General features: G+C 38.4%; 2 protein-coding genes across 3 annotated transcripts; one reads left to right on the forward strand and one right to left on the reverse strand.

Annotated features, from left to right (window-relative positions):
* The first annotated feature begins 4,935 nt into the window (after positions 1-4,935).
* On the forward strand, positions 4,936-14,270 carry LOC116264163 (WD repeat-containing protein ATCSA-1). The gene is made up of 9 exons (XM_031644218.2): positions 4,936-5,612; positions 7,018-7,275; positions 7,393-7,552; positions 9,444-9,619; positions 10,468-10,708; positions 11,999-12,153; positions 12,247-12,336; positions 12,423-12,494; positions 13,668-14,270. The coding sequence occupies exons 1-9, from the start codon at positions 5,463-5,465 to the stop codon at positions 13,707-13,709; spliced, it is 1,344 nt and encodes a 447-aa protein (XP_031500078.1). The 5' UTR covers positions 4,936-5,462; the 3' UTR covers positions 13,710-14,270.
* A 1,571-nt stretch (positions 14,271-15,841) lies between these two features.
* Positions 15,842-18,747, reverse strand: LOC116263859 (copper transport protein ATX1-like). Of its 2 annotated transcripts, none has more exons than XM_031643659.2 (3): positions 18,595-18,747; positions 16,809-16,884; positions 15,842-16,142 (listed from the first exon to the last, which is right to left on the reverse strand). In XM_031643659.2, the coding sequence occupies exons 1-3, from the start codon at positions 18,601-18,603 to the stop codon at positions 16,000-16,002; spliced, it is 228 nt and encodes a 75-aa protein (XP_031499519.1). In that variant the 5' UTR covers positions 18,604-18,747; the 3' UTR covers positions 15,842-15,999. The 2 variants fall into 2 exon arrangements, with proteins under 2 accessions (XP_031499519.1, XP_031499520.1); XM_031643660.2 differs by lacking the exon at positions 18,595-18,747 and adding an exon at positions 17,336-17,447.
* Between the last annotated feature and the right edge of the window lie 8,407 nt (positions 18,748-27,154).

Below are 27,154 nucleotides of genomic sequence, written 5' to 3' on the forward strand. Positions count from 1 at the left end.
ATTGTAGAAAAGCCCGTTCTTTATAAAGGAAAGAAATTCCCATGTTTGTGCTGCACCGGAAAATTCTATACGAAACTCACACATTTCTGGGAAAAACTTTTCCTTTTAAGCTTTGCCTGACACGACCATATTGCAGAGAGATTCGACGACTGTCCAGGGGCAGTCTGGCCATTTAAAGTTAAATCTGCATGTGAACTTTAGGCCGCCCCCAGGCACTTAACGCATCAATATTTTTGCCTGAACCAAAGAAAAAGTGAAAAAGCAAATAATAAAATAAGTAAAAACTAAAATAGAATTTTTTTTTTTCCAAAGTGAGAGCTAAAAAAGTACAATAAAGGGTAATCTAGTCCTTTTCTACTAACCAATAAATTATAATTGCAAAGTGCAAAGTGCAAACCACCCCACCGGATCAACCCTTTTGAATGGATCGGATAGACCCAGATCCAAAAGCACGGGCACCCGTGATTTCGCCTATTCCAGTCCAATTGGATCGGATTGTGTCTGATCAATCTGGATCTTGTATCCAAATTTATGAACCTGTCCAAGCGCTTGTTATTGATTATTTTCCTAGTTTACTTTACAAATTTGAACGATCCCTACTTCAATGTACGTAAGGCGGTTCGGGTCGATCACGAACGAAATCCATGTCCGGATATTATTGCTTCCCGGGCTCATTCGGCTCTGGGTCAGCGTTGTGGCACAATCGCGAGTTCTTTTTATTCGTAGGGGTGCTTTTGTAAACAGCTTCTGAGACTGAGGTTGCCGTTGCAACGGAAAAAGGGAGGGAAACGAGGCGGTCAGCTGTACTCCAGAGATTTTCCTTATCATGAAAGGACAGAAAAGGGCTTGAGAATTCGAAATTCTTCTTCTTTACTTTTAGCCGAGGCACATAATCAAACCGCCCCTCAGGGGTGTTAATAATTTTTTTTTTCTGATATCTTGCCGAACTGTTTTATATAGATGAAAAATAATTGAAGAAATTGAATTGGATTGGATTCAGATTGAACAGGTGATCGGTTCCAGGCTCAGTTTTAAATAAACGTCTGATGAAATTTGGATCTGCATTGAACTTAGTTCTAAATAAATGTCCTATATCTGATATCTATACATTTCGAAAGTCAGCTCTTGACATCTCGCAATTGGGTCGGGTTCAAATTCAAGATTCCGATGGAATTGAGAATTCAGACTCAGATTCGAATCTCTTTCGTTCGTATTCGAAAATGAATTGAATAAATCTAAATATATGAACATCCATTGAGCACCCCATTCAACTTGGACTGCATCATGGTCATATTATTTCAAACTGTTATGATTAGTAGTTTAATTCAACCTTAAGTGACCTTAATAACACAATAAAGAATAATATTTCATTTAATAAATATTTAATTATTGCTTAATTAAGGCATTTAAGCAATTAATTGTGCCATTAATACTTATACATAATTCTTATCAATTTACTATTTTTTATACATATGTTGGTTGGTGTATCATAAAAGGGTACAATGCATGTGTTCATGTAAAGGTTGCGTGTCCATCATGAATATCCTTTAAAGCAAATGAGGATCCTAGATATCGATAATGGCCTCCATCAGCTTTTTCAACATTTTATAATAGTAGATCTTCTCCAAGTTTTTGGACCAAGAATCACTCCAGCCCTTCCTTGGATCAAGTAAAAAATTTGGATCTTATTATTGATGGAATGCATATTTAATTGCTAAGCAACTTCATAATCAGTTATGAACCCGAATCCAGTATCCAACTGAAACCCCATAAACAGTCAAACCTGCTATATAATCTTACACGCGTTGGGTCCAAGATTCCAAATTTGGTTGTAGATCTAGGGCCTGTCTTATGTCTCTGAATCAAATCTGCAAAGGCTAGACCCACAGAAAACCAAGTCATTTATGTAATGCCCCGCTTTCGAAATTTAGTTCGAAGATTGTTAAAGAAACTTATAAGGAGGGTTGTTAAATAGTTGGCGTTCACTGTTCGTAGTTTACTTGGGCTTGAAACCAAAGCTATTAGAGAATGGGTTAGGATCGGTCAAGATAGAGGTTTGAGTCCTGTGTAAAAGTAGGTCAGGTCGTTTTAGTGGTATCAAAGCATGGTTCAACACTCGGATTTAGAATGTCACATGTGTAGACGAGTGTACCTTAGGAAAGGTGGATTATAATACATCAGTATTGTATATGAGATTGTGATGAAACTTAAGAGACTTAACTACACTACTGCCTATTCATCAACGAGAGTGACTACACTATTAGGCACATTTAAACTTGGTGATTGTAATGTTTCGAAATGTAATTTTGAGACACTTTGTCTTATAAGATGCCAAACGAACACAGTACCAAATGTCTTAAGTTGCATGGTTACCTTTCTCTTGAAACCCTGTCAGAAACTCGTGTAGTCGTGTACATCCTCTTCTCACGCAAAACGCCATCAAATACTTCAAAAATAGCATGACATGTAGGTTTAAAGGCAAAAGCATAAAGAAGACATGAATTTTTTGGTGCATTCAGGACAGAATGGGCTCTCTCAGCGATGTTGCAACGTATATCATAGTGATTAGGAAGAAGAAGAGCAAACTTAAGTTTTGCTCATGATACTTTTGCAGGTAGAATGCTGAAGGCCAGGTTCTCCAGAAGGATGCAGCACAATTTTAGGAGCTGAAGTGGTGATTATAAGTTGATGGCAAAAGAGGCGGAGCCAGGATTTTTTCGTTGTAGGGGCCGAACTTTGGTTTTTCAAAATTTTTATGTATATTAAACTACTTTTTTTTAAATTTATATATTTAAAATCTAAGATGAGGCCAAGCAAGTGGGAGCCACTTCCAATAACAAAGGAAGGACACAAAGATTAAAAACATGTTTGAAGGCAGATGCAGGAGGCCAAAAAGGTGGATGAATTTGAATACTAGAGATCAGGTCACTTGTTCGTAAGTCTCATGGATACTTACGTAAGGTCTACATACTTGTATTGTTGTACTCATACCTAAAGTGGGTACTTGGACACACTTGGGTACTTTTTAGCTCGAAGCTCATTTAAACTACTTAATTTTTACTTAATTTAATTTTTTTTAATTCAGTTTTCATTCTGGGTTTTTAGAGTTATTGCTTATCAACGTATAATATTTTTATTTGAATCACTTGTTTATTTAAATGTTGCTTTTATTGTGATTTTTTTTACTAGTTTTCATATATATATATATATATATATATATTGTATCCCCATTTTCATATTTTCTAAAGTTATTATATTCGTGCCCATATGTCTATAATTATACTCAAATCATACCCATACCAATGTGACTTTGTTGTATCCGAGTGGTGAACAAAGAGATTCCACTAACAGTGGGCAAAATAATCTTGAATTACAAGGAATAGACAGTAGGTATGAATTTTAGTGATTACAGCAGCTTACCGCGAATATTTGGATAAGAACAATGCTGGTCAGAAGTGGCGGTGTGTCTGCTTCCTGGTTTTGTGATGCTTGAACATTCTGGCTATCGTTTACTGTTTTTGGTTTTGTTTTCTTAGATTCCTTTCTCGATTTGATTTGAATAAAGGAAGGGAGCCTGCTCCAACAGCGTTTCGCTGGAAGAACTTAGCCATATTTGCCTCCTCAGTGTGAAGGCATTTAATATGAGGAAAATAATGCCGAAGAAAAAAACATTATATCTAATATATGTTTATGGTCTCTTACGATACATTCCATTGACTTTCTTTTCATAATTCCACGAATCTTAATCTAGCTCTCTTTAATTGCCATGAAAGCAAAAAAGAAGGAATTGCGTAGACTTTCACCATATTCTAAAAAGACGGACACGCGGAGAGTTTTGTAATGTTGTTCAACAAAGAACTTAATTTTTTATTCATGTTCTTAGACTACCCAAATGACTATCAAAAGCGTGTATATATATATATATATATTCCAATTAAAATATCTCCGCCAGAAACCAAATGCAACGCCTTGGCAGCACATTGAACGTGTTCATGAAATAGTGATATGGTCAATTGACGAGCGCTGTTCATTTGGTCAAAAAACTTAGTCACAAAACCATTAAATTGATGAAGATCAAATGTTTTAATAGTCAAATTTGTGTTTCTATGTGTGGTCTACCTAACCCCAACTAACAAAAAATGATCCACTTGATGGGAAAGCATTAGAAACTTTTGTGATCCATAGTTAGTGTAGTTGGTCGAGCGAGTACGCCGGAAAAAATCCAGTCGTCAGTTGTATTCCTATAGTGGCTACTCTCTTGGACTGTAAAATTAAGGTGAGATGCGTGATGCTCCAATTAACGAAGAGCGCCCACATAGATTTCGAGACGACCCTAAACCCTAGACCCTAGAGGCAGGGGACGATTCATCTCATTTCAATCATTGGTCAGTTTTTTTTTTTTAATAAATTCAAAATATTCTAATATCAAGTGGCGTCCTTATCAACAACACAATCGTGGTGCACAGCTTATCATTCTATAAGACAAAAAGAGAGGGTGTGACTCTATCTTATCTCGAGACTTTGGATGATTTGATGATGAATGCATCGAATCTCTGCATTGACTTGGTCGACTCGTTCTAGTCCCATCCTCTACCTAGCCATTAGACTCACAGTCTCAATAATCAGTTTTTTAGAGTCAGACCCAGAGGGCTCGAGCGCCATTGAGATTCGAACTAGCGAGTGCTAGGTTGAGCTCGAATGGGCTTAGTTCAGCTAAGTTTGGCTCGAAACAAGGATCATCAAGAAAGAGGAACGGGAACTTAATGGCTTTCTAAAAGCAACGACGAGAAAAATAGAATTATTGTGAGACTCACATCACCAGATGAAGTTAATGTCGAACGATATTTTTGAAGTTATTGCACCACCTGGGATACTATATCGCCGTTGAGAACGTCGCGAAAAATTGACGATATTTTTTAAGACATCAACGATATCTGCGTCAATCTCTCTCTAGCGTGCACGAGTTTCAGGGTTGGTGAGAAGGGGAAGGTTGTGTACGGGGAAAGTCCGATTGGGAATCGAAACTACCGCTCTCGATCAGAGTGAGGTTTGTCGGACGAGCGAGGTGCAAGGAAAATTTCGTGAAATTTGTCGGAAGCTGACAGTCCTGAAAGGAGGAGGAAGAACCCGCATAAATTCGTGAAATTTCGGCTCGAATTCTGAATCGTGATTGTCTGAGGCGAAAAGGAAGGATTGTCGCTCGAAATCGTTTGTTTGTCGGCTTCCGGAGAAGAGAGTAGCCGGCGGAATCGAAAAAAGTAGGATTTTGCGGCCCAAATAGGGATTTTTCTTCGTCGGAGAAAGACGGGTTGAGCAGAATCGTCCAGGAGGAGGAGCGTCAGGGGGTCGCCGGGAATTTGGCTTTCGGACTGCGGTTGGAGGAGCCGGTTAAGGGAAGACGGCTAGAGTTTCCGATATTGAAGGGAGGGCGGAGCCGTCGAGTATGCACCTTGGCCTGAGAAATGTGGAACGAGGTCGTGAATAGACAGCTGGGCAGATCGAGGCCATCCGCCTTCGCCAGTCGGGTGCGTGCGTCACGTCTCTCATCCATCAAACTTTCCAACAATAAAGAGATAGTTAGCCTGCACAAGGGTGGCGTCAACACGCTGCAGGTAACCCTCATCCCCTTTCTTCTTGCAGAATCTTGCTTCTGCTTTGCCATTTCCTCTGACGAACAGGGGAATTTCCGCGTATACGGCTGACTTTTGGCCTGAAAACCTGATTAGACTGAAACTTTCATCCTTTTCAATAGTTGAGCTATTTCTCGGTGGTCTTCTGATTGCTTTTGTTCTAAAAACTGTTCGATGATATAGAAGTGATACCGCTGTTTTTTAGTTTGAAAGTTGGTTAGTTTTTTATTTAGTTGTTGATGGATGAGAAGAATCCAAGGTTCGCGTAGAAAGAAGTGGATCAGAACGTGCTCCTCTAATTGATGTTTGTGATATGTGCTTGAAGTTTTTATAAAGAGTTAATTACTGTAATTTTACCTGTTTTCACCAATATCGACTATAAACTTGACTCTGTGAAATGTTTGAGGAATTTCTGACACAAGTTCCTTTTTCACCTTCCCCCTTCTTCCTGATTGCATGATCGTAGAATTCATTATTGTAGGTACAAATACAAGGAGGAAAGTCCTGGCATGCCTTAAGTTCAAGCAAAAGAAGAAAATTTTCTCATTAATACAGTAACAAGTGTATTACAATTCTGTAAGATAAGAAATAATACCGCAGATGCTTTTGTTGTAATGATGAACAAATTTCAAGTTGCGTTAGTCTTTTTAAGTGAAGTCTCTAAAGTGACAATCTTTTTTCAAGGCGAATCACATATTTTTATGTTTCATAGATTGTGTCTGTGGGTTTTGATAATATGGAATCAACAGTCTCCCCATCTTCTGGACTATCTTTCATGAGGAGTGTGATAAGCTCTCGATGGTTACCTTTGTGGATGCATTCACGGGTCTAATAACCCATACTCGTGTCTTCTTCTGGAAATAAAAAAGGAATATAGCCTATTCAAACTCCCAGAGCACATAATGCTTTTAGTACTTTTTGAGGCCTACTACGCTTCCTTAGCGTCTATTATTTTTCTATTTCTTAGGAAACCTTGAGGTTGACTCGTCAGGCAAGTTATAGCCTTCACTAGCACCAGTGCCATCAGTTTAAGAGGCAAGGAGGAGGAGGAGGAGAGAGAAAAAGGGGGGTTGTGGTTTGCATGGTCTGCCTTGCACTTTGGTAAACAAAAATTTTCATACTGATATTGTGGAAAATATAATAGAGGCCTTTGAAAAATTTTCTTGGCCACCCAAGGAAAAAATGTTCACTCTGTCACTGGGTGCCAGGTACTAAGCTTCCATCTGGACATTTCATAAAGAATGCTTCCAGCTGCATCAGCAATGACTGCAAAGTCATAATGTTCTCAATTTCATTATGTTTGAGCTTGAGTTCATTTGATTACTTAATTTAGTTTAAGAGGCTTTTCTTTGACAAGTTAAAGAATTCCACTTTATTACATGGTCAGGTTGACTTGACGGAAGGTCGTTATTTGCTATCGGGTGCATCAGATGGATCCGCTGCAGTTTATGACATACAACAAGCTACAAGCTGTGATAGCAATGCAGTTGCAAAACACAGGCCACTTTTTCTGGTTGATAAGAATGTTCAATGTGGTCATAGCTATGCAATATCATCAGCTGTTTGGTACCCTGTAGATACTGGGCTATTTGTTACAGGCTCCTATGATCAATATGTTAAAGTTTGGGACACAAATATGACACAGGTTCGGTGATGCCTTGTTTATATCTCTTCATGGTTGTCTGTAAACTACAAGCGGGGAACTGATCTCTATACTCCTTTATAAGTAAATTATAATTTTTATTTTTTCATTTTTCTTCAGGTGGAGATGAGTTTCAAAATGCCTGGAAAGGTTTATGGAATTGCAATGTCCTCGGTGGCTACTTCTCATATGCTAATTGCTACTGGAACTGAAGATGTTCAAGTTCGGCTGTGTGATATTGCTTCTGGGGCATTCACCCATACATTGTCAGGACATCGAGGTATGACCATGGTGACATTTCTGACTGTAACCTAATTACAACTCCTGCTGCTGTTTAATGCTGGATTACTCAAATGTTTCAGCTATTTGTTTCCTTTTTCCCCACTCCTAATTTATGACCTAAAATTTCAGAAAGTGCAATATAAAAAGTTCTTGGCCTGCAAACAAAGGTGCATAAAAATACTTAGCAGTTTCTGTGGTTGATTATGGCACACAGCCACACACTGAGGGTTCCTTTTATCTGCTTGGCGTAAGATTCTGGATATGTTTTCTGGACAGCTCTTCTTGCCTCATTTCCTAGCTTCACCATCTTCAGTGTGTTCCTCTTGATGTAACCCTGCTAAAAGTGCTTGAATGTGGATATGTATTTGATCTAAACCTATTAATTGAGATACAGAGAAGCTTAAGAGCAAGCATCATGGGAGTCTCATAGTTTAAATTGTTCTGACCAAACTTGATCATGTAGTTGCAATGTGCATTATTGGTTCAATAGAGAATGGCTCTTGGATTCTTTTTCTTTTAATTTCAAAACAAGTTTTGATAAAAAAAAATGATTTGATTCTTGATGTCTGGAAATTGATACACTCTAGTTGGGTTATAGAAATACAGGAAAATTTTCTTCTTAAATCCAGTGTACATATCACATCCACGATGGTCAGAATTTATCAAAACAACTTGGAACTACAACATGTTAGGCGTGCTTGTATATAGCTTCATGATTTTTTTTTTCTGATACAAATTATGTAAGCCCGTGTCAGTGCTCAACCTGAGCAACTGATTCAGGCACATTTACGTGGAATCAAGACAGAAAGGGTGTACGAAACAGCACAGTAATGACTGTGCTTCCCCAAATTGTATGAACCATCCATCTGCATCTATTTACAATTTAAATATTGCTTTTCACTATTTTATTCTTTGGAGGTTCATAAGGATTAAAGTGCTACAACCTACCTGCATTCAAATGTGAGGACCTCTTAGTTAGATCAGGTTTAGATGACTTGATCTACATCTGATTTGGTGACAGCATAATCTTTTTTTTTTTTTTTTTGGGGGGGGGGGGGGCAAAATATTAACTGCTAGCCACCAAGATTTGATGAGATGTTGTACAAGAAATTGAGGGTCAGTTCATAGTTAGAATCATGATAATACTGGTGATTGTAGGGTAGGGTAAATATCTCACTGAAATTGCTGAAGCGATGAAGAGGTAAGAGCGCTGTAAGTGGTGATGAACATGCTAGGTGTTGGCTATTAATTTTTTTGAGTTCATGACTTGACGGGTGGCACACCCTAGCATAGAGATTAGTGCAGTTAATGGGTAGTAAATAGCGTGGTAGGATCTTGGGATATGTAACCTATGGGTGCAATTGAAAAACAAAAATTGATGAATGCGTGGGCTGTCAAAAGGCTGTTTCTTGTGGCTGTCATACATAAGTGCCTGTAATATTTGTTGTCAATATGTAATTACTTGGTATCAAAATTTAAGTCACTTAATAAAAAACAGGTTCTTTTGTATTTGCTGCATTGGTGTAGAAGGCTTTTTATTCATAGTCAATAAAATGTTAACATTTTTTTTGCCAGGTGATCTGATCCATTATCTCATGTCTTTGGATTGATGTGGTGAAGATTAACATTTTTTTGCTTTCATTATTCATAATTTTTACAGGGTCAATCTCCTAATGTCTGCATAGACCAGAAAACCTTTGTCATATCTGCTATAAGTGAAATAGGAAACTTGGACTAGTGGTTGAGGTATCTTTTCCTTTAGTTTTAGGATTTGCCAAGTTATAGGTCTGTTTCCAGATGTTCTTACCTCCCCATTGCTTACCAAGCTGTTCTTTTACTTTCACTTGATTTTGGATCATCTGTTCTCAATGGTATTTGGTTGGTTGCAGCTGGTGTATTCTCTGTCCAGTGGTCCACATCAAATGAATGGGTTTTAATGACTGGAGGATGTGATGGTGCTATTCGCTTTTGGGACATTAGAAGAGCTGGCTGCTTTCGTGTTTTGGACCAGTTCCAAACCCAGCTTGGGCGGAGGCCAGCTATCAGTGGGAGCAAATCAGCCAAAGTATATTACTATGCTTTTTTTTTTCTATTGATAAAACAATCATGTCACCATAATTTTACGACTCTTTGTACATGTCATTGCCAAATACTGCCTGATGAATAAACATGCAACTAATTTATAGAAAATGATTGAGTTCCATGCCCATAATAATTTCCACTGAAAGATGCACTCTTTGCTGGAGTTGGCTATGTGATGTAGATGTAAAAAACACAAAATCTCACTCCGAAATATTCCAGGAATCTGGGGTTATCTTGTATAGAGGATTTTCATCCTTTGTCATTATGTCCATGTAAGTATGTTCACAATACGGGACATGACATACTACTCTAGTTTCTTTGAGCTGTCATGACCCAGGCAGTGTCAAATCAGTGTTAAAGTTTCTGTTCTTTTGCGTTTACTTTTTCCTTTTTTTCTAATTTTCATCTGGTTAAAGTATCTACATGTGGTAAGATACATAAAATTATCAATTTCTTGGCATAAATGAGAAAATGTCTCTTCATTGTGTTGAAGAAGCATACTGTTATATGCTCAAGGGATGGTTTTAACTTTTACCAGGGCAAAAATCTGATTTGGAGTGAGGGAGACTGTATCCATAAAGGGTAGGCCTAGTGCATGCTGGACAATTTTTTGAAGTACAAATATTTTCTTTGTTTGTCTTTCTGTTATATGGTAATGATAAGTGCTATTCTTTTGCTGCTTATGAAGAGTAAATTTGCTCAGTTTATTTTTTTTCTTGGTTGTATGGTTTATGTGCTTACCTGGTCATGACTCTCAATGAATATGCTATGCATCCCAGATTGGGTGTATGGGAATTCTGCACAGCTATTTAACTTTGTATCACATATCAGTTGTCAGGATTCCAACCCTCAGACTCAGGCTACTCTGTAACAGCGCGGTTACCACAAAAACGGATAACTGTTGCAAATGGAACGAAACAATCATGTTCCCTCTATAAAGGTCAACCTAAGGGGTCTGTAATTCAGCGATTGCATCCTGGGATGTCTTCCACTCATAATCGTGCAACAGCTCATTTTGGTGCTGTGACAGGACTAAAGATAACAGAAGATGGAATGTATTTGTTGAGTGCAGGTTAATACAAATCCTCCTAATTTAATTTCATATTGTGATCTACTTATTTTCACAAGAACTATAAATAAACAATGATATGGTCATTGATCGATCCTTTCATGGTTTCATGTGCAAATTCATAAATGGTATAGTTGAACTTTGTCAGGGAAGCTGCATTCATGACCTGCCATTCTGCTTTCCTTGTTCTGAACATCACAAGTACTTAAAGCAGACACATCGGTAATATTGTCACAGGAATTTGTCGGTCATTGTTATTAACATGCTTACAGTAATTAGTGGATCATTGGATCAATGCAATTATATCTTTATGTTTGCTTTTAGGTCTGAGATCCGCCAGTTAACCTGGTTGTGGGATTGAAGAGTTCTCTAGGACTTGGTTGACATGTTGTGCTTACATTATTTCCTTTTAATATTTGCACTTTGGGAGTTAGCTGTGTACTATTTAGACAGAAATAGGTGGCTATGAGGTTTCTGTAAGAAATAAAGAGTAAAATATCTGGAAGATGAAGTTAAAGGTCAAGTCAGTTGGATTATAGCTTGGACATACTTATTTAATGGTTTGGATGGTCAGGCACTAGATGGACCGGGTCCTGTGTGGCTACAGTAATCTGTGCAAGTTTAATGAAGACCAGATTATGAAGCAAATGCAATTTTTGTTCACGAACTGCGCTGAGTCCTGGACTCTTATGGAGCAGAACCATAATTTCTTAATGGCATCAGCTCCATAGAGTCTGAAAAGGTATTTGGATGATTTTGAATTAATCAGTGCTCTTATAGGAAAATACATAATCAGTCTACAATACAGTGACTTGATGCTTCATCTTGCAATGAAGGGAGCTGATATGAGTAGCTAGAGTGTCTTGAATTAGCTCACCATAGGTCGATTTTTGTACCCCTTCTGTGTTATTTCCCATGCTCATATGCTCTTGACATAGGTCCTGAACTCCTGATTGCTGTCGATGTACAGTGAACCAACCTGAGATGCAGATTCTCAAACCAATCTGGCTGTTTATCATGGTCAACTTGCGCCCATTAAGAAAAGTTCATAACAAGCTTAAGCATTTTACTTTTCAATGTCCATTTCAGATCTCCCTCCCAAATTTCAGAACAAAATTACCTGAAAAATTATTTTTTTTTATGGATAGTTACACATGAAAACATTTCCACTCTGCTCATGCTGTTGTTCCATATCTTGTTGCCATCTGTATTGATTAATGAAATGCCATTCTTCAAAATTTTGTTGAAAATTTCCTTCTGGTTGTCAAAACCTATTCGATCTCTTTTTTGTAGGCACCGATTCAAGATTGAGGTTATGGGACATTGAGTCTGGCTGCAACACATTGGTTAACTACGATGCTTTACGATTCCAAAGTAAGAAAAACGTACAATTGGCTGTTGCATCAGATTTATCCCTTGTGTTTGTTCCATGCACAACTTCTGTGAAGGTAGTTTTCTATTTTGTTACCTTTTTATTTCAAAGCAAATCCCAGGGTTGAGATTGTGAATGCTCACAATTATAACTTTTTAATATGTTTTAGGCATATGATATATGGTCAGGGAAGACATTTTCAACATTCCACGGCCATTATGAATCTGTGAACTGTTGCTGCTTTAGCTCAGCAGATCAGGTGTGGCTTTGGCTTATGGAACTATAGATACTTCTTATGGAAACTGCATATTTCTGGAAGCTAATCTTTACAGCCGTTGGTGACAGGAATTATACACAGGGAGCAATGACAGGCAAATTCTTCTATGGTCTCCCTCTGTTTCAACTGCTGCAGATGAGGTAAATGTAGTACTTGATCATGGGTTCTTTCAGCAATGAAAGTGGCCTTCTCTAAAAGCTTGGTGAGATAATTTTTCTGCTTATAAGGCTGAACATTAAATGAAAATAAACTAAGTTTAAATTCCTCTAGCTTTGAGCTTGTTGCAGATGCAGGGGTAGAAATTTTATTTAGGGAGGCACAAACATTTACTCTGAGGAAATGAGTGCCATAAGTCAGTAAATATAAAAATATGAGTTTTCTCATGTCTATATATATATGTATGTATGTATGTATGTATGTATGTATGTATCTGTGTGTGTGTGTGTGTGTGCGTGCCGTGCCATCTTTATGCATTTGTTTCAAACTAAGTTGAAGGGAAGACATGAACCTGAATCCTCATGGGAGCAGTGGTAAAACCCCTTGGGAGCAGCTCCCTCATCCCAGGTGATGCACCTAGCTTTGGTTTACACAAAGGATCCATTCTCATTGTGAATCAATTGCTACAACTAGTGGCCTTCTTCCGCTGCACAAGCCCCTTTGAGTCTACAATTTTTGTACATTATAAATTTGTACTTATTAATTTTTTCCAACGTTTTCCAACTTGATAATGAATTTGCCTTTATCAAAATTTATAATGCTCATTTGGTCTTTTTGTTAAAACCAAAAATGACAATGACTTTAATACTAGCAAGAAAAAATGTGAAAAACTTCAAAGTTGAAAAAGTTATGTTTCTGGCAAACGTGAAAGACGGTAGGACGAACGAAATGTTGGTAGGTGTATTTGTCTACTTTTAAAAATGATGTACTGACGAACTACTGAGGTGGCTTCTTTTATAAAACCTAAACTCCTACACATTTACTGCTTTCTTTTTTATAAAAATGTAAATGCTTTTTCTTCTTTTTATTTTCATGAATTGAATTCGGACACTTTTGTGAAAGCAAAAGAAGAAAAAATTGAACAAGTTAAGGTGGCACTTGTAAATTTTAGAACGGCACTCCCTGTATGGTGAAACGTCAGGGTGGGCAATTGCCCAGCCTGAGCCACATATGGCTGTGTCAGTGGCTTATTGCCATGAAAAGTATCTCAAATCACTTCCAGTCCCATGGTCTTAGGTTTCTTTGCAGTATTAATCTTGAACAACATTTAAAACTTGAATTATATTTTGACATGTTGGTTTCTGTTCATGGCACAGGGATCAGAATCTTTGACGGATCATGATAATTGGAGTGATTAATCTGGAGGTCCAGTGAGTGTGTTTTTGCGTCGATGCAGACGCATATGTTGTACATTAGAAAGACCTTTTTTTATATTCTTTCTGCTTGTGTCAGACTTTCCATGTATCCCAGTCTCTTTTTTTGTTTTGTTGGTTTGATTTTCCATGTATGTCGGTCTCTTTTCCTGTTGTCTTGGCTTGCTTAGCTGGGACTTAGCCCTATGCCGCAGTTCTTACCTGAGGTAATGGGTCTATGCCTATGCGATTGTTATTTTTAATTTAATTGCTCTTCAGGAGTGAACTGCAAAAGAGGGAGGATCAGCCTAGTTCCACCTTGATGTTGGATCAGGCTGTGATATCTCCAGTCTCTCAGACATTCACCTTTTAGATATCTTCTTCATAAAAGACCAGCATAGTTGATCACCAAGAGTCAGAAGTTGCCTAGTATTTGAATCCTAAAGATCAGAGTTTGCATACAAGCAAGGCTTCATAAAGATCATTGGAACAGATCTGTTGCAACTTCTATGTGAATAAATTTTGATGAGATGAATGATTTCCTGTAATGCAATCCGCTTCTTGTAATTCTTTAGGCAAGTCCACTATCATCTTTTCTTTTTTTTTTTCTGTTTTGCTCTACGCTGTTATTCTCAAAGGCGCTGGAACCTGCAACTGCAACTTATGTTGCTGAGTTTCTGAATGTTATCGATGTACCCTTGATGATTCAATTTATTTACGTGCAGATATGCAGAATGATAGGGTTCAGGATAGCTGGTTTGTTTAAATGATTGAATGACTAGGAATAGAATTAGTTAATGTTGGAAATTCTTATGAAACTTGAACCATTATCTGACAGAAAAAGTGTGCTCTTGAAAAATATAATTTTTGTCTTCGAGTTTCCTACAGGATACAGATAAGCTTTTATCGAAGCAGATTTGTGTTTTTTGCTAATGTCATGCCTCTTCTTAACACAGACCAGTTTCATTTAGGGTGTTCTTTTGAGGTGTTTCTTCTTTATGTGCTTGTGTGTTTTCCTGTAACTTTTCCCGCAGCTTTCCAAGCAACTTCCAGAGTAAACATATGCAATCCGAAACAACTTAATGATAACGAGGGTCCAAAGAAAAATTATCACAACTGATGCATGAAAGTTCCACTTCAGAATAGGGTCCTGTGTGTCTGAAAGATTATCACAACCGATGCATGAAAGTTCCACTTCAAAATTTAGTAGAATAACATAACAAGGAAGTTGTTTTAGAAGGTACTATTGTGTAGACTGCACCGTTTGTAAAGCACTTACAGGATGAGGCTCGTGCCATGAAATCATAGCGTGTTTGGGACACCTCTCGATCAGAAATCTGAACCATCTGGAACCTGTGCATCCCAATTTCTTGGAAACTGTTTGTGGGATCGGCGCTAATATCCTGTAAGCAAGCCCCAATGAAGTGTTACGCCGCTACGCGGGTTGAAAGTTTAAACGTCATGGGCCCCATTACTTACACAAGTCAAAGCACGTCCGCCCATGAACTTACGCATCTCTGATCTTTCCACTCGACCGTAAATTTCATGTGTAAAATGAGAAAAAAAATTCTAAAGAAAAAGTTTTGAAGTCCGTCCTTTTTTCCCTGCTTTTTCTATTGCAGTAAAAAAGGAAAACCATCTCCAGCATAGGTCATCCAAGTTTTGGGCATCTTGGCATCTTTTGCGTGTAAAGATCGTCGTACCCTCTAAAGTTCAGGAACTCTTGAACTGAATCAACAGAATATAAACGAAAAAGGCTGCAGTTACTAAAGCCGCTCCTCAATCCTGAACCCTTGCGATGCTGTTGATGCGGCAAGGAGATATGGAGAATCCGTCAGCTCTGCGTTTGATTCAAGTGTTAATTCATAAGGAACCAGCCTTGGCTGAGCCGCCTCCTTGCCACACTGTTAAGAAGGAAGAGAATTGTGATGGAAGAGGGCATGAACTCAAAAGGCAGGACAAGCAAGCTACAGTCCACCATTAACTTGAGCATGAACTTGGAAACACTTATTTCTAGTTCCCAAGTTCAAGTTCACATGTAAATGGTTAAAAGAAACAACCACTTGTTGGGGAAGCTAAGTCAGGCCTGAAGCTCATCAAAGCTTACGTTTTTTAAGTCGCAAATTGTTGCTTCAATATAAACCACACCGTAGAAATTATTTTTCTTATCTAAATCCTGGATACATGACATTTAGGAAGACCCAACATAGTGATCACACAGGACTGTTCATCACAAGCCAAATACAAGAGACAAAGGCATAGCCTAACACTTCTACTACTGAATTGAACATGAGCTTCATGCATGGGCCTTCTCGCCCTCCTCCCAGAATGATGTTTTCTTCCCAGTTTTTGAGACAGTCTGCAGCACAGCGTCTGGTTGCACGTTGCCTTTCACTGTTACTTTCTGTTCCTTCAGATCTACATCATACGATTCAACACCTGAGACAGCATAATTCAACAACATGCGGTAAGGAATTCACTTATGTTCCTGATGAGCATGTACACAATGCATGGTGAGAGCTCCTCATCTTGTCAAGCTAGGCCGTTACCAATTTTTTACAGGAAGAAGGTTTAAGATCACACAATTCACAAAAACTGAAGATGGTTCTGTGATCAAGTTGACATGATGGTCCAGTGAATCAAACATCCCCAAAAAGATACATCCAGCTTTAACTTAAAATAAGAGTTAATGCCCAATGAGAATGAACCAGGAGTGCCCGTCAAATAGCCATAGCTCATCCCTGTACACCAACCACTAGGAGCATCAAAGTTTGTAGTTTTCAAAAGACACGTTTATGCACTTTGCAAGAAGGTTGGGAAAAGGCTTTAGTTTCACTGCTCAGCAGCTTCAGTCATGTAGCTAATATAGATTCAAACTAATATTGAGTAAGTAAGAAATGCCGGAAATTGATGGTTCTAAATTATTATAAGCCAGAAATGATTTATCAAAAGATATACAATATATTCTAGTGTTTCCATCAACCAGAATAACAATTCTTCAAAGAATCCCAACAGCTTTGGAGCATTTAGCCTTGGGCGAATTCATGTGTTCAAGGTTATTCATTTTCGTTCTGCTTTGAAATTGATGGAAGACTATGTGCTCACCTTCCATTTTGTTCAGTACCCTCTTTACAGCTCCAACACAGCCTTCACAACTCATGCCAACCTTGAGAACAACAGTCTGCATTGCATAACAGACCACACAATGATGTCAAATACTGGTTCCAGAAACATAGATAATTGAAATTCTGCCTGAAAATCAAATTTATCATTGTAGTTACAGAAAGTATCCAACTATTGGTTAAAAGTTAAACAAAAATATGGTTAAAAGTTAAAAACAAAAATATTATTCCATTCAGTATAATTTAAAAATGGTTTCCTCAACAGCTTAACCTAGCATGCATCAACATAGGCTTTCTGAAAAAAGCAGTAATCTCCTCATGATAGAAACATTCTTTTAGTCTTTTTATTTACTCACATATTATAATTGAATTACTCGGATGTGTCTAGATTAGGAGGGTCGTACAGGCTTCACCAAGGTGCCTTGAGTTCCAATCCCACTTAATGGAAACTCTAAAATTTGTTTATCTTGATAAACGAACAATACAATTTCTAGGAACATAAAAACATACTTAAGTAAGAGATGCAGATGTCACAATAGTTTGTGACTAGACCATGTCCATGACTCGGCTCAATTATGACACGGGCTGGCACACTTGAAGAGGAGGATTCACGTCTCAGCTCACCAAAGATAACCAGAACTTCCAGATATTGCACAAGAAAACCACATGAATAAAAATATAAATACATAATACATTCGACCTTCATCAACCATTACGTTAGAATAGAATATTAAAGGGAATGGAAAAAATATAAGTTCTACACGAGGTCAGAATAGAACAAAGGGGCTCAACGTATTGAAGCATTCATAATTTCAATTGACTATAAAATCCTATATGAAAGCCATGTGAGCACTGCTTGCATTTCATCAAGTTGGCATGATCTAACCCAGGCAGATAGGTAACTTACAATTGCTACTACTAGGAGAAAGGAAAAAAATGGAAAAAATCAAGTTCACCTGCACGATTCTATATTAATCCAAACTTTAAATACATTCATGTCATCAATTCTTTGATTGCAGTTACTTTGTCAATTATAGGACCTGAATATCATATCTGGTCCACCCAGTCCCATATATATATATATATATATATATATATATATATATATATATAGAGAGAGAGAGAGAGAGAGAGAGAGAGAGGGACAAAAGAGGAAACGACAACTTAACCTCCATAATGGCACCCCTAATCCCAAGCTCAACATTCCTCAAAATCCAACAATTGAACTGACGACCAGGTTACAGATAGAAAGTGTGTGCACGCGAACCTAACGATGGAAAAGATCAAAAGAAAGGCCTGATCAATGTAAAAGAGTCGACCAGAAGGTCTAGAACCGATGAAACGGATTATATATATATATATATATATATATATATATATATATATATATATATATATATATATCTATAGCGAGAGAGAGAGAGAGCGATCAAGAAAGGCTCTGGTCAATGTAAAAGAATCGAACAGAACCGAGGAAACGGATTGTAACTCTTAAAAATCACCAACAGAGAAACAAGGAAAATATTGCTAGCTACACATCAGACGATCTGCCAACTACACCAATGGAACTGCAAGAACAGAAGCCAAACAACATTCCTCAAACACACCAACAAGAAGAAGGAAACAACGAAGAGATGGGGAAAATGAGGAGCCAAATAATTGTACCAGCGACGGGACTCTGCAAATAATCAGAATTGGAAGCAAAGAGATGGCCAAGGGAAGATAGCTCTTCACGGCAAACTAAATTAGATGGGAATTGGAGAACCTACCTGAGCCATGGCGAGGGAAAGACGAAGGCTGCAAGAAACCGAAGGCCTTTCCTCTATGTATGTCAGGCGGGAGGACGTTTCATCATTATATAGAGGCCGTTGAGGGACGGGCCGGCCTTAGGGGCGTGTTTAATTTTCCAAATGACGCGTCATCTGTCACAATAAAGAAACGGAAAATGACTGTCAACGTCTCGGAGGACATTTCGAATCCGATTGGAAGTCGACTCGGTTTTTAAATCACCCAACATTTTTTTTTTTTAAATTACCTTGTTTTGTACCTCCGAAGAAACTCGAGAAGCATTGGCCCCATTCCTAGGCTGTGGCCTGTTCCAAATCAACTGCTTTAACTTGGTCCCAGATTCAGATGAATCCTCCCCAAATTTCCTACCAAAACCAGCATTTGCTCCTTTGCCGGCGCTGCTGCAGCGGCGGAATAGATACCGGCGGTTGCCGGAATTGTGGCACATTAATTTATTAGTTTCAGCTGCCATAGACTAATCATATGTGGTTTTAGCATCAAAACGAGTTTACAACCTGCAGGTTGGAGACCAATTTGTAGCTTCAAAACTAGTTTTAAAAATTGTTCTGATGCTAAAATTAAGCTTCTAAGCTGATTTTTAATGTCCTCCAAAGTGGCTTTATATCAATAGTTCAAGTCATGAACTCCCACTAATCCATTTTCTGTTATAAGATCTCACTGCAACTAGCTACTTATATCAAATAAAAGATTGCCAGTCTCAAATAAAAAGGTTTTGTTTAATAAATTAATTAGCACGTATAACAACGGGATGCTGCCTTTCTTCCTTAACCATCACAAGTATCTGTGCCCTGTGCATCTTCATGAGAACCAGACACGAGGATTTACCCATATCAGCCCGGTTCTTTTGAGTTCAAAAACGGTTCCCTGGCTCTTATGGAAGATATACCCGTGAAGCAACCCAATCATCTATGGAAACTTCTTTAATTATATCGAGCGGTCCAGACTCAATTTGCTTGTAATTAAGTGCAGTCTGCATGCAAACATGAATCATGCCGTTTTCAAAATCATGTTTTCCGTGTCCTGGTGCGGGCAACATTTCTAGAAACAACAATTTAAATATCCTAGGCAGGAGAAGCACTTGTCCTGCTTTTAGAAGAGGGAAAGAAAGGAACAGTACATTGCGTTTAAGACGTTTAATTCTGAAGAAAGAAAAAGAAAAGGTAAATTGTCTTTATGATTAGATGGTTTATTGACATTTCCATGTTGAGTTGACATAGTACAACTGTACAAGTAAAAAGACATAAAAAAAAGTAGATAACAATCATATGTAACCTGGAAGTGAGGTAAAAAAGAGAACAACCACATCAATCTAGAAGGAGGAAAAAATGAAACGTAAGTCATGAGTTTGATCTCATTCAGCTGGATAACTGTTTCATTCATGATGGTGGTGGTTTAGAAAATCTTCCAGACATCGTCAACAACTCTTTGGATTCTAGAAAGAAAAATGACTCTGGATAATAGTAAAAAGAATATGGCATCGAACCATTTTCCTGCAAAAAATCAAGAACATAAGTGAAGAAAAACCAAGGGAACTACGAACGGCATGATGAGTTCACATTTTTAATTAACAAGGCCGATCAAAATCTAGCCTTTCTTGGTAGTTTACCATGGCAATTTTGAGCAATGGCCACATCTTGTTATAATTAAATGCAATTGGATCCACATCTGTTCATCGATATGAGTCGGACACTACCCAATTCCTGTACATGAAGTCATCAACCTGAGAAAATTAATCAATCATAATGGCATTATGGATTCTCCTTGTTTCATCTCTTAACAATGACCATGCACTTTTCTTTTTTCTTACCTTTTCTCTTTTCTTCTGCAGATAGTGCAAAATGGTCCACAGAATCCTAAGGTAGCCCTTGTGTTTTGGGACAGTTGTGGTGGTTCTGCCAACTTGGGGTTCGATTGGTAGTACATGGGACAAATATCAGAGCATGTACTGCAAGGGGAAGTACAATTATTGGCATCTAGCATGCTCTGTTACCACATGACGATAAGCGTCCCATCATCTTTTTTTTCCTTTTTATCATGATGAGATCTTAAGATATTCCTCTTGTTTTCATGTCTCTCTACTTCTTCTTCTCCTTCTTCTGTTGCCATATGCTGATTTTTCTTTTACTAGTTTCCATTCCTTCTGTACCCTTGCTCATGGGAAATGCAACAGTTATTTAAGACAGATAATAAGATGTTCTTGTTTGTACACTATGTTATTTGAAAATGCTTTCAGCAACTACAGTTAATAATATGTTCTTGTTTGTGTACTACGTTATTTGAAAATGATTTCAGCAACTAACAATCATGCTTGTATGCCAGCGTTTGTTTGCTTGCGGGTTTCGAATGGCAATAGCCAAGCTTGGGCAACTGCCCAAAGGATAGCCACAACTTGAGTTAGAGAGAAGGAAGAGCATGTAAAACGATGACTGTAGACGAGTTCAGCTACAAGGACGTATATACATCGGTCAGGCCTTTTGCCACGTGCCATTATGGCTGTAAAATGTCGACACTGGTGATGGATTCTCAGAGCATAAACCATCAACAGGGAATTTTCACGCAGAGCATCAATTTCCTTTAATGGCGACACTTTGATGCAGGATTCTCACAGAAACCACATTTTTAGGTGGGGCAGGGAAGGAGGAGCCAACGCACTTCCAAGCGTAGGTTAATATATGAAGAGAGATTACTGGAAACAAAACAAATCACCACACTAAGTTTGTTAGTTTATTATTTCAAATACATGTACTAACACAACACCGTGCGACAGCAGTTGCAGGTACAGAATGATAGTGTTGAGAGTTAAAGTTTTTAGTTAACTTGATACCCGTCAAATTCCCCACTTACCGCCACTGGTCTTCATTGCGAGTGATGCTTGACTTACTACTAAAATGTAATTAGAACTGCTTGAAAAACTTTTGCGAGACAATGGCAGGGTTGAAAATTGATTCATTATGTTCAACTTGACACCTTTCACAGCTTCCGTCTACCATTAAAGCTGTTCATCACTTGTGGTGGTTATTTACTAGTGAAATATGAAGTGATGCAGTATATGTCTTATGGTTGAATGCATGTCATGTTGTAAAAGACTAGTCACAAGCTTCCACTTGTTTGACATGCGCCCACAAACACACATATACGTATATACTCACAAAACGAGATCTAAAAGGTCAAACAACCAAGATCAATAGCTCCAAGGATCATGGATATCTATCCTTTGCTGCAGGAGTAGTGAGATGACAAGGGTATCTGTAACCACGGTTTTGGCAATTCCTACTATATGTTTTCCCTAGGTTCTAATTAAATGCCATAAAGGACGAGTCTTGTAATTTGATCAAGGAACCTTCATATTATATGCGCTACCAAATATTCTACCAACTCTTTCATTCTGGACCTCACAATTTGCAACTTTTTCTCAAGAACCGAGGGACAATGGCACCTAAAGTTCTTTAATTTCACTTGAGAGTGAGCCGCAGGAGTTCTAGACATCTACGGGGATTTGATTAGCTTTGATCTTATATTCACGAATCTGCTGTAGCATATTTTTATTAATTTAATAAAAAACCACATTTGAAATTTATGGTTGGGAGATTAGATGGGGAGACATGAGATATAATTCTACTGCTTTACATCTAAAAGTCATAATTTTCCGATGGAGATTGGTCTCCCACCTTTATTGACCAAAGAAAGAATACAAGCTTCAATGGAACAATAAAAACAAGCTACAAGCCAGACAGCCATGGCAAGGGGATTCCCTACTCAACGGCGGTGCTAAGAGGATTACTATGTTGTTTCAACAGAGCAACAACTTCCTAAGCAGGGCAAAGTCTACCCATCGAAGGTCCCTTCTATCGAAATCTTCCCAAAACCTTCCTGTAACCAGTGAAAGAATTAAGGGTGAGTCTCTATTCCTGCCTCTAGTTGTCTGGGCCTGCAATGATCTGCGCGGGGCCCAAAACCTCTGGCCGGCTCTGAAACATTCCTATCATCAACTCAACTGCTTCCTGTCTTTGACTCTTTGTCAAGAAACCAACCCCAGCGAACATCCTTTTCTGTCCCGCCACCTTAAGTAAATACACCGCCCTTTGATTTCCTCTTATTATATACTTGCATATGAATTGAATAATGAGGCCTTACATGCAGAGATATGGCCATGGGTCAGCCTTATATCAGTTTCTAGCCACACATTAGTTCCTTCTTTATTCTTCTTATCCATTTCGCGGTCAACATTTAATTTTTAGCTTATCGGCACTACTGTTGGTGTTGTTGTCATGCATCATATCATGCTTGTGCGTCCAAATGTACCACACTTCCATTGGAAAGCATAGACTTGAGCATCTGTTGGCCCACTTCTGCTTAAATTTCCTTCTCCACCATTCCTTCAAAGCCTCCCACAGAAGATGAAGATAGCATTCTGCAATCGAGCTAGAGGCTAAATTTGCCTTTCATAAACCTCCACAAGGACCTTGCCACCATGCAATCAAGCATAATATGATTAATCTCTCCTTAGCCAAAATGTCAGAATCTGTCAAGATTCAAAAGCCTGTCTTCAAGCACCATTTAGCTGCGGGAATTGCCTCATTCTTCCACATAATTAACGTTTCCGGAATCACAGGGTTCCTAATCTCCAAATACACGTCTTTCCTTTTTAAAAGAAGCCACGTCATGCTCCATCCACATCGGTTTATCTCTTCCCTAAGCCAAAGCGATAGTATGGAGAGCCCAACCGAACCACAGAACTCTCTCACGTTCCTCACAGCCACCTCTATTAATCATCTCATAAACACTTCGATTCAATCTTCCCCACAAAATTCCAAAGTCGCTAGGCTAGATCACGTAGAAAAGAACCCCATCCCCAATTATCAGTCCAGATTTTAGCATTCTTTTCATCACCTAGCTTCCAATAGATCAGGTGGATTACCTCTTGTAATTCCTGGGAAACTCTTTTGTAGGCCCACAACATGTTGGATTTCTTTCTATAAGTCCACATGCTGCAACTCTCCAAACATTTCTTCCTATAGAATCATCTCAAGGTGATATAATAGTAGTGACTCGTAAAGCTAATTAAACCATGCTTACTTGGTTATCAGCAATCTGGTTCAGGCCCACACCTTCTTCTTAGGAGCACATATACCCTATCATTTCATACCGTGCAGTCTTTTGTCATACTCCGGATCACCACATAGGAAACCATTAAACAGCTTATTGATGGGACAATAATTAATGGAACTCGACATTGCGATTTTGAAAATAATCATCCAATGCCCCAAAATCTAGTATGTAACATATTTGATAAGATACATCTTGCCAGCAAATGATAACAATTTTCTTTTCCACATTGCAAGATATTTATTCACTTTTCAAGAACAGCCCCTCACCATAGGAGTTGTAAAATTTACCTCTGAACAAGGCACTCCTTGATGATCCATCGGAAGGCTACCTTGGCTCTATCTTAACAAGGAAGTGATCTCTTGAAATCTTCTTCCCAGCACTTTAACTGTGAATTTTGTCGAGTTAATCACCAGACCAGAAGACAATCGAAATTCATCCAAAGCATCCTTTATGCTAACATTTGACTGTCTAATTGCATCAGAAATTAGAATAGTGTCACAAAAAAGGAAACACCAAAGTGAAAAAACATTAAAGCCATGATCTGGGCATTTTAATTCTATTTTGCAGAACATCCTCCTTCAATTTTCTAAAAAGAACCACATTTAACAACAATGGAGACAAAGGTCCGCCTTGTTTCAATCCCCTTTAATTTCACATCAAAATACTATCCTTCACATCCATTTATGATCATAGCAAGAGAGGAAGCAAACATGGATGCGTTTGATTAGTTTATCAACCCAATTTCCCCCAAAACCCAAGTAGAGAAGGCAATTCTCAGAAAATGCCAAGGAATCTTATAATCACCTAATTGCTCAGAAAGTCCAAACTATCCAATTCTCAGAAAGTCCAAACCACCGACTATTTGTGAACTAGTAAAATATCTGATCTTGGATCTACCTACTTGGCAAGAAAGCAAAGTGCTCCTTTACTATCATTCTATCCAAAACTACTTTATTTTCCTGAATTAATACAATATGATTTTGAATCCACTTGCTCCTGCCCCATGGTTCTAGCCACGGCAACTTTCATGCTTTCCACCATTATTTTTCTTTATTACTTTGTAAATATGATTACAGAATGTTTCTGGGGTGAAAATCATTCGCATTAAATTTACTAGTCTCAAACTGCTACAGTGACATCGTTCCCAATATGCCGAATTTTTCTGTAGAAGTCGGCCCAAATCCATCCAGATTGGTCCCTTTCCTCTTTTCAGACATACCAGAACTGGTGAGGAGTACAACAACACTATTGGCCAAAATGACTTCGTCGTTAGCCTTTTGATCAGAACGATTGTGAAGGTTGGATCATGGGTCAGGTGTCATGTGGTGGGTAATGCCAGTATTAGGATACGAACATCGCGACTAGCATTTACAGCCCAAGCAGGAAAGACTTTCAGAATATCCTAGTCAAAGCACTGTTTAGCCATATGATTCCTATGAATTTGTGGGCGACCAGCACTGTGGCCTCCAAATTTGTTTTTTTTCCCTTTGTTTTGGTTCCATTGAGTTCTATTAGCTTGAGTAAAAATGAGGGGTTCAACATTTCTATTCGCTTCTCTTGATTTATTAACAAGTCATAGATTTCAGAAAAAGGATGGAAGCTCTTTAAAAGTCGTAATTCTAGTAACAAAGCTTTCTTGTGATGTGAGGAGCCCATTGAATATATGCAGCACGAGGTCTTTATCACTAATAGTTTCATTGACGGCACACGAAACTACATTTTGGTGAGATATTATTATTCTAGCATTGGTTTGGATTCCTTTTTTTATTTGTTTAAAGGTCCTTCTTTGCCTAAGTATCTCATACTAGACGATGAGACAGAAGGCTGTTGGTGGGAGCCAACCATGCGTCTCATGTACAAGATATTCTAATGATTCTACTCAGCATAGCTTCAGAAACCAGGGTCTTATTCCAACTAAGGGCTAGTTGATTGGCCCTCTTCCATGTCAAGTAGGCAAGACTGGTGATAATATCCTTGCGATGTCAAGCAAAAGTTTTATTAGGGGAAGAAGATCCATCAACAACCTTAAACAGATACTGCGAAATGATAACCGACTCAATGAGAGATCTCCACAGTAAATAATTTGTGCGATCGATCTTACTTCGTACCAGGCTGGCGAATGCATTGCATATTCGGAGCACAAATAGAGGAATTAGGCATACCTGAAGTGGCCATGAGAACTCGACTAAATAGAAACCAGATCACAATGTGGAGCAAGAGACTGCAGCAAGCAGAGAGAAGCAACGAATGATGAACTCTGTCTGCACCGGGATACTGAGAAGACCAGGCAGCAAAAGCGCGAAAGACATGGTGCAGCCAATGAGAAACAATGACAGCCACTTATATGCAGCAACTTAAGAGCTTATGATCTGCGGCAACCCAGACCACCACTGCAGCAGAACATGCGTAGATCACATTGAATGCACTTGGGCAGACGACGGATGAGCAAAAGAAGCCCAAGAGAAAAAAAAAAAAAAAACATCAAAGCACAAGATCAGGGGAAAGCTTTGATACCATGCTAGATAAGACACAAAGAAACAAGCGACAAATTTAGAGTGGTTGGGCGTGAAACTTACGTCCACTTTCTCCATGATCTCTCAAGTCTCAACCTTTTCACGAGGAAGTTATTTTTTATATTAAAAATGTTAATACAATCAGATCCTTTTTCTATGGATCTGGATTTGTACATCTTTCCATCACAGGTTACAATGCAACTTCCTTTTGCTTCATTGGCTTGCACAAAATGTGGTTGGGAATTAAATTAAAGTTGCTTCCCAACTTGGCGGCCGTGGTTGGTCCCTTTCACCTTCTCGCTAACAGGATCTTGTTAAAATCAATGCATATCTAAAAAATTAAGATGTGAGATCCCAAATTCTGATCTCACTTCCAATAAGAGATTCGAGGTAATCAAAGACTCTTTCCAGGCATAACTTCAGTACTACTCTGATATCCATAGAAGAATGATCACCACCAATATTGTTAAAGGCATTGATCCAAGGTGAAATTGAGAGAGAATTTCAAGAAGCGAGCATAACCCAGGAGTCCTTTAAACGGAAACTGTATGAGCAAATAATTAACAACAAAACATACTGAGCAACATCATGGAAACAACATTTACAGGTACTTGCAGCAAACATCCAATACCCATATAATGCAAAGATGTAATCCTCAGGCCCCAAAAGAAAAAAGAAAAGAAAAATGCTCTGTTTGTTAGAGTACTGCTTTGCATGCCTACTTGGGATTGTGCCTGGATTGGAATTATACATAATGATAAAAGTGTGTCAGCGGGTAATCGAACATTCAACTGTGCTGTCATGAATGTGAAGCGCATGCTTCTTGGGTTGGCCGGAAGCAGCGTCCTAAAGAAGAAGCTCTCACTTTTTCAGGCATGCGCAGCCATTTACCTCCATC

This window comes from Nymphaea colorata, chromosome 11 (genome assembly GCF_008831285.2).
Source record: "Nymphaea colorata isolate Beijing-Zhang1983 chromosome 11, ASM883128v2, whole genome shotgun sequence".
NCBI lineage: Eukaryota > Viridiplantae > Streptophyta > Magnoliopsida > Nymphaeales > Nymphaeaceae > Nymphaea > Nymphaea colorata.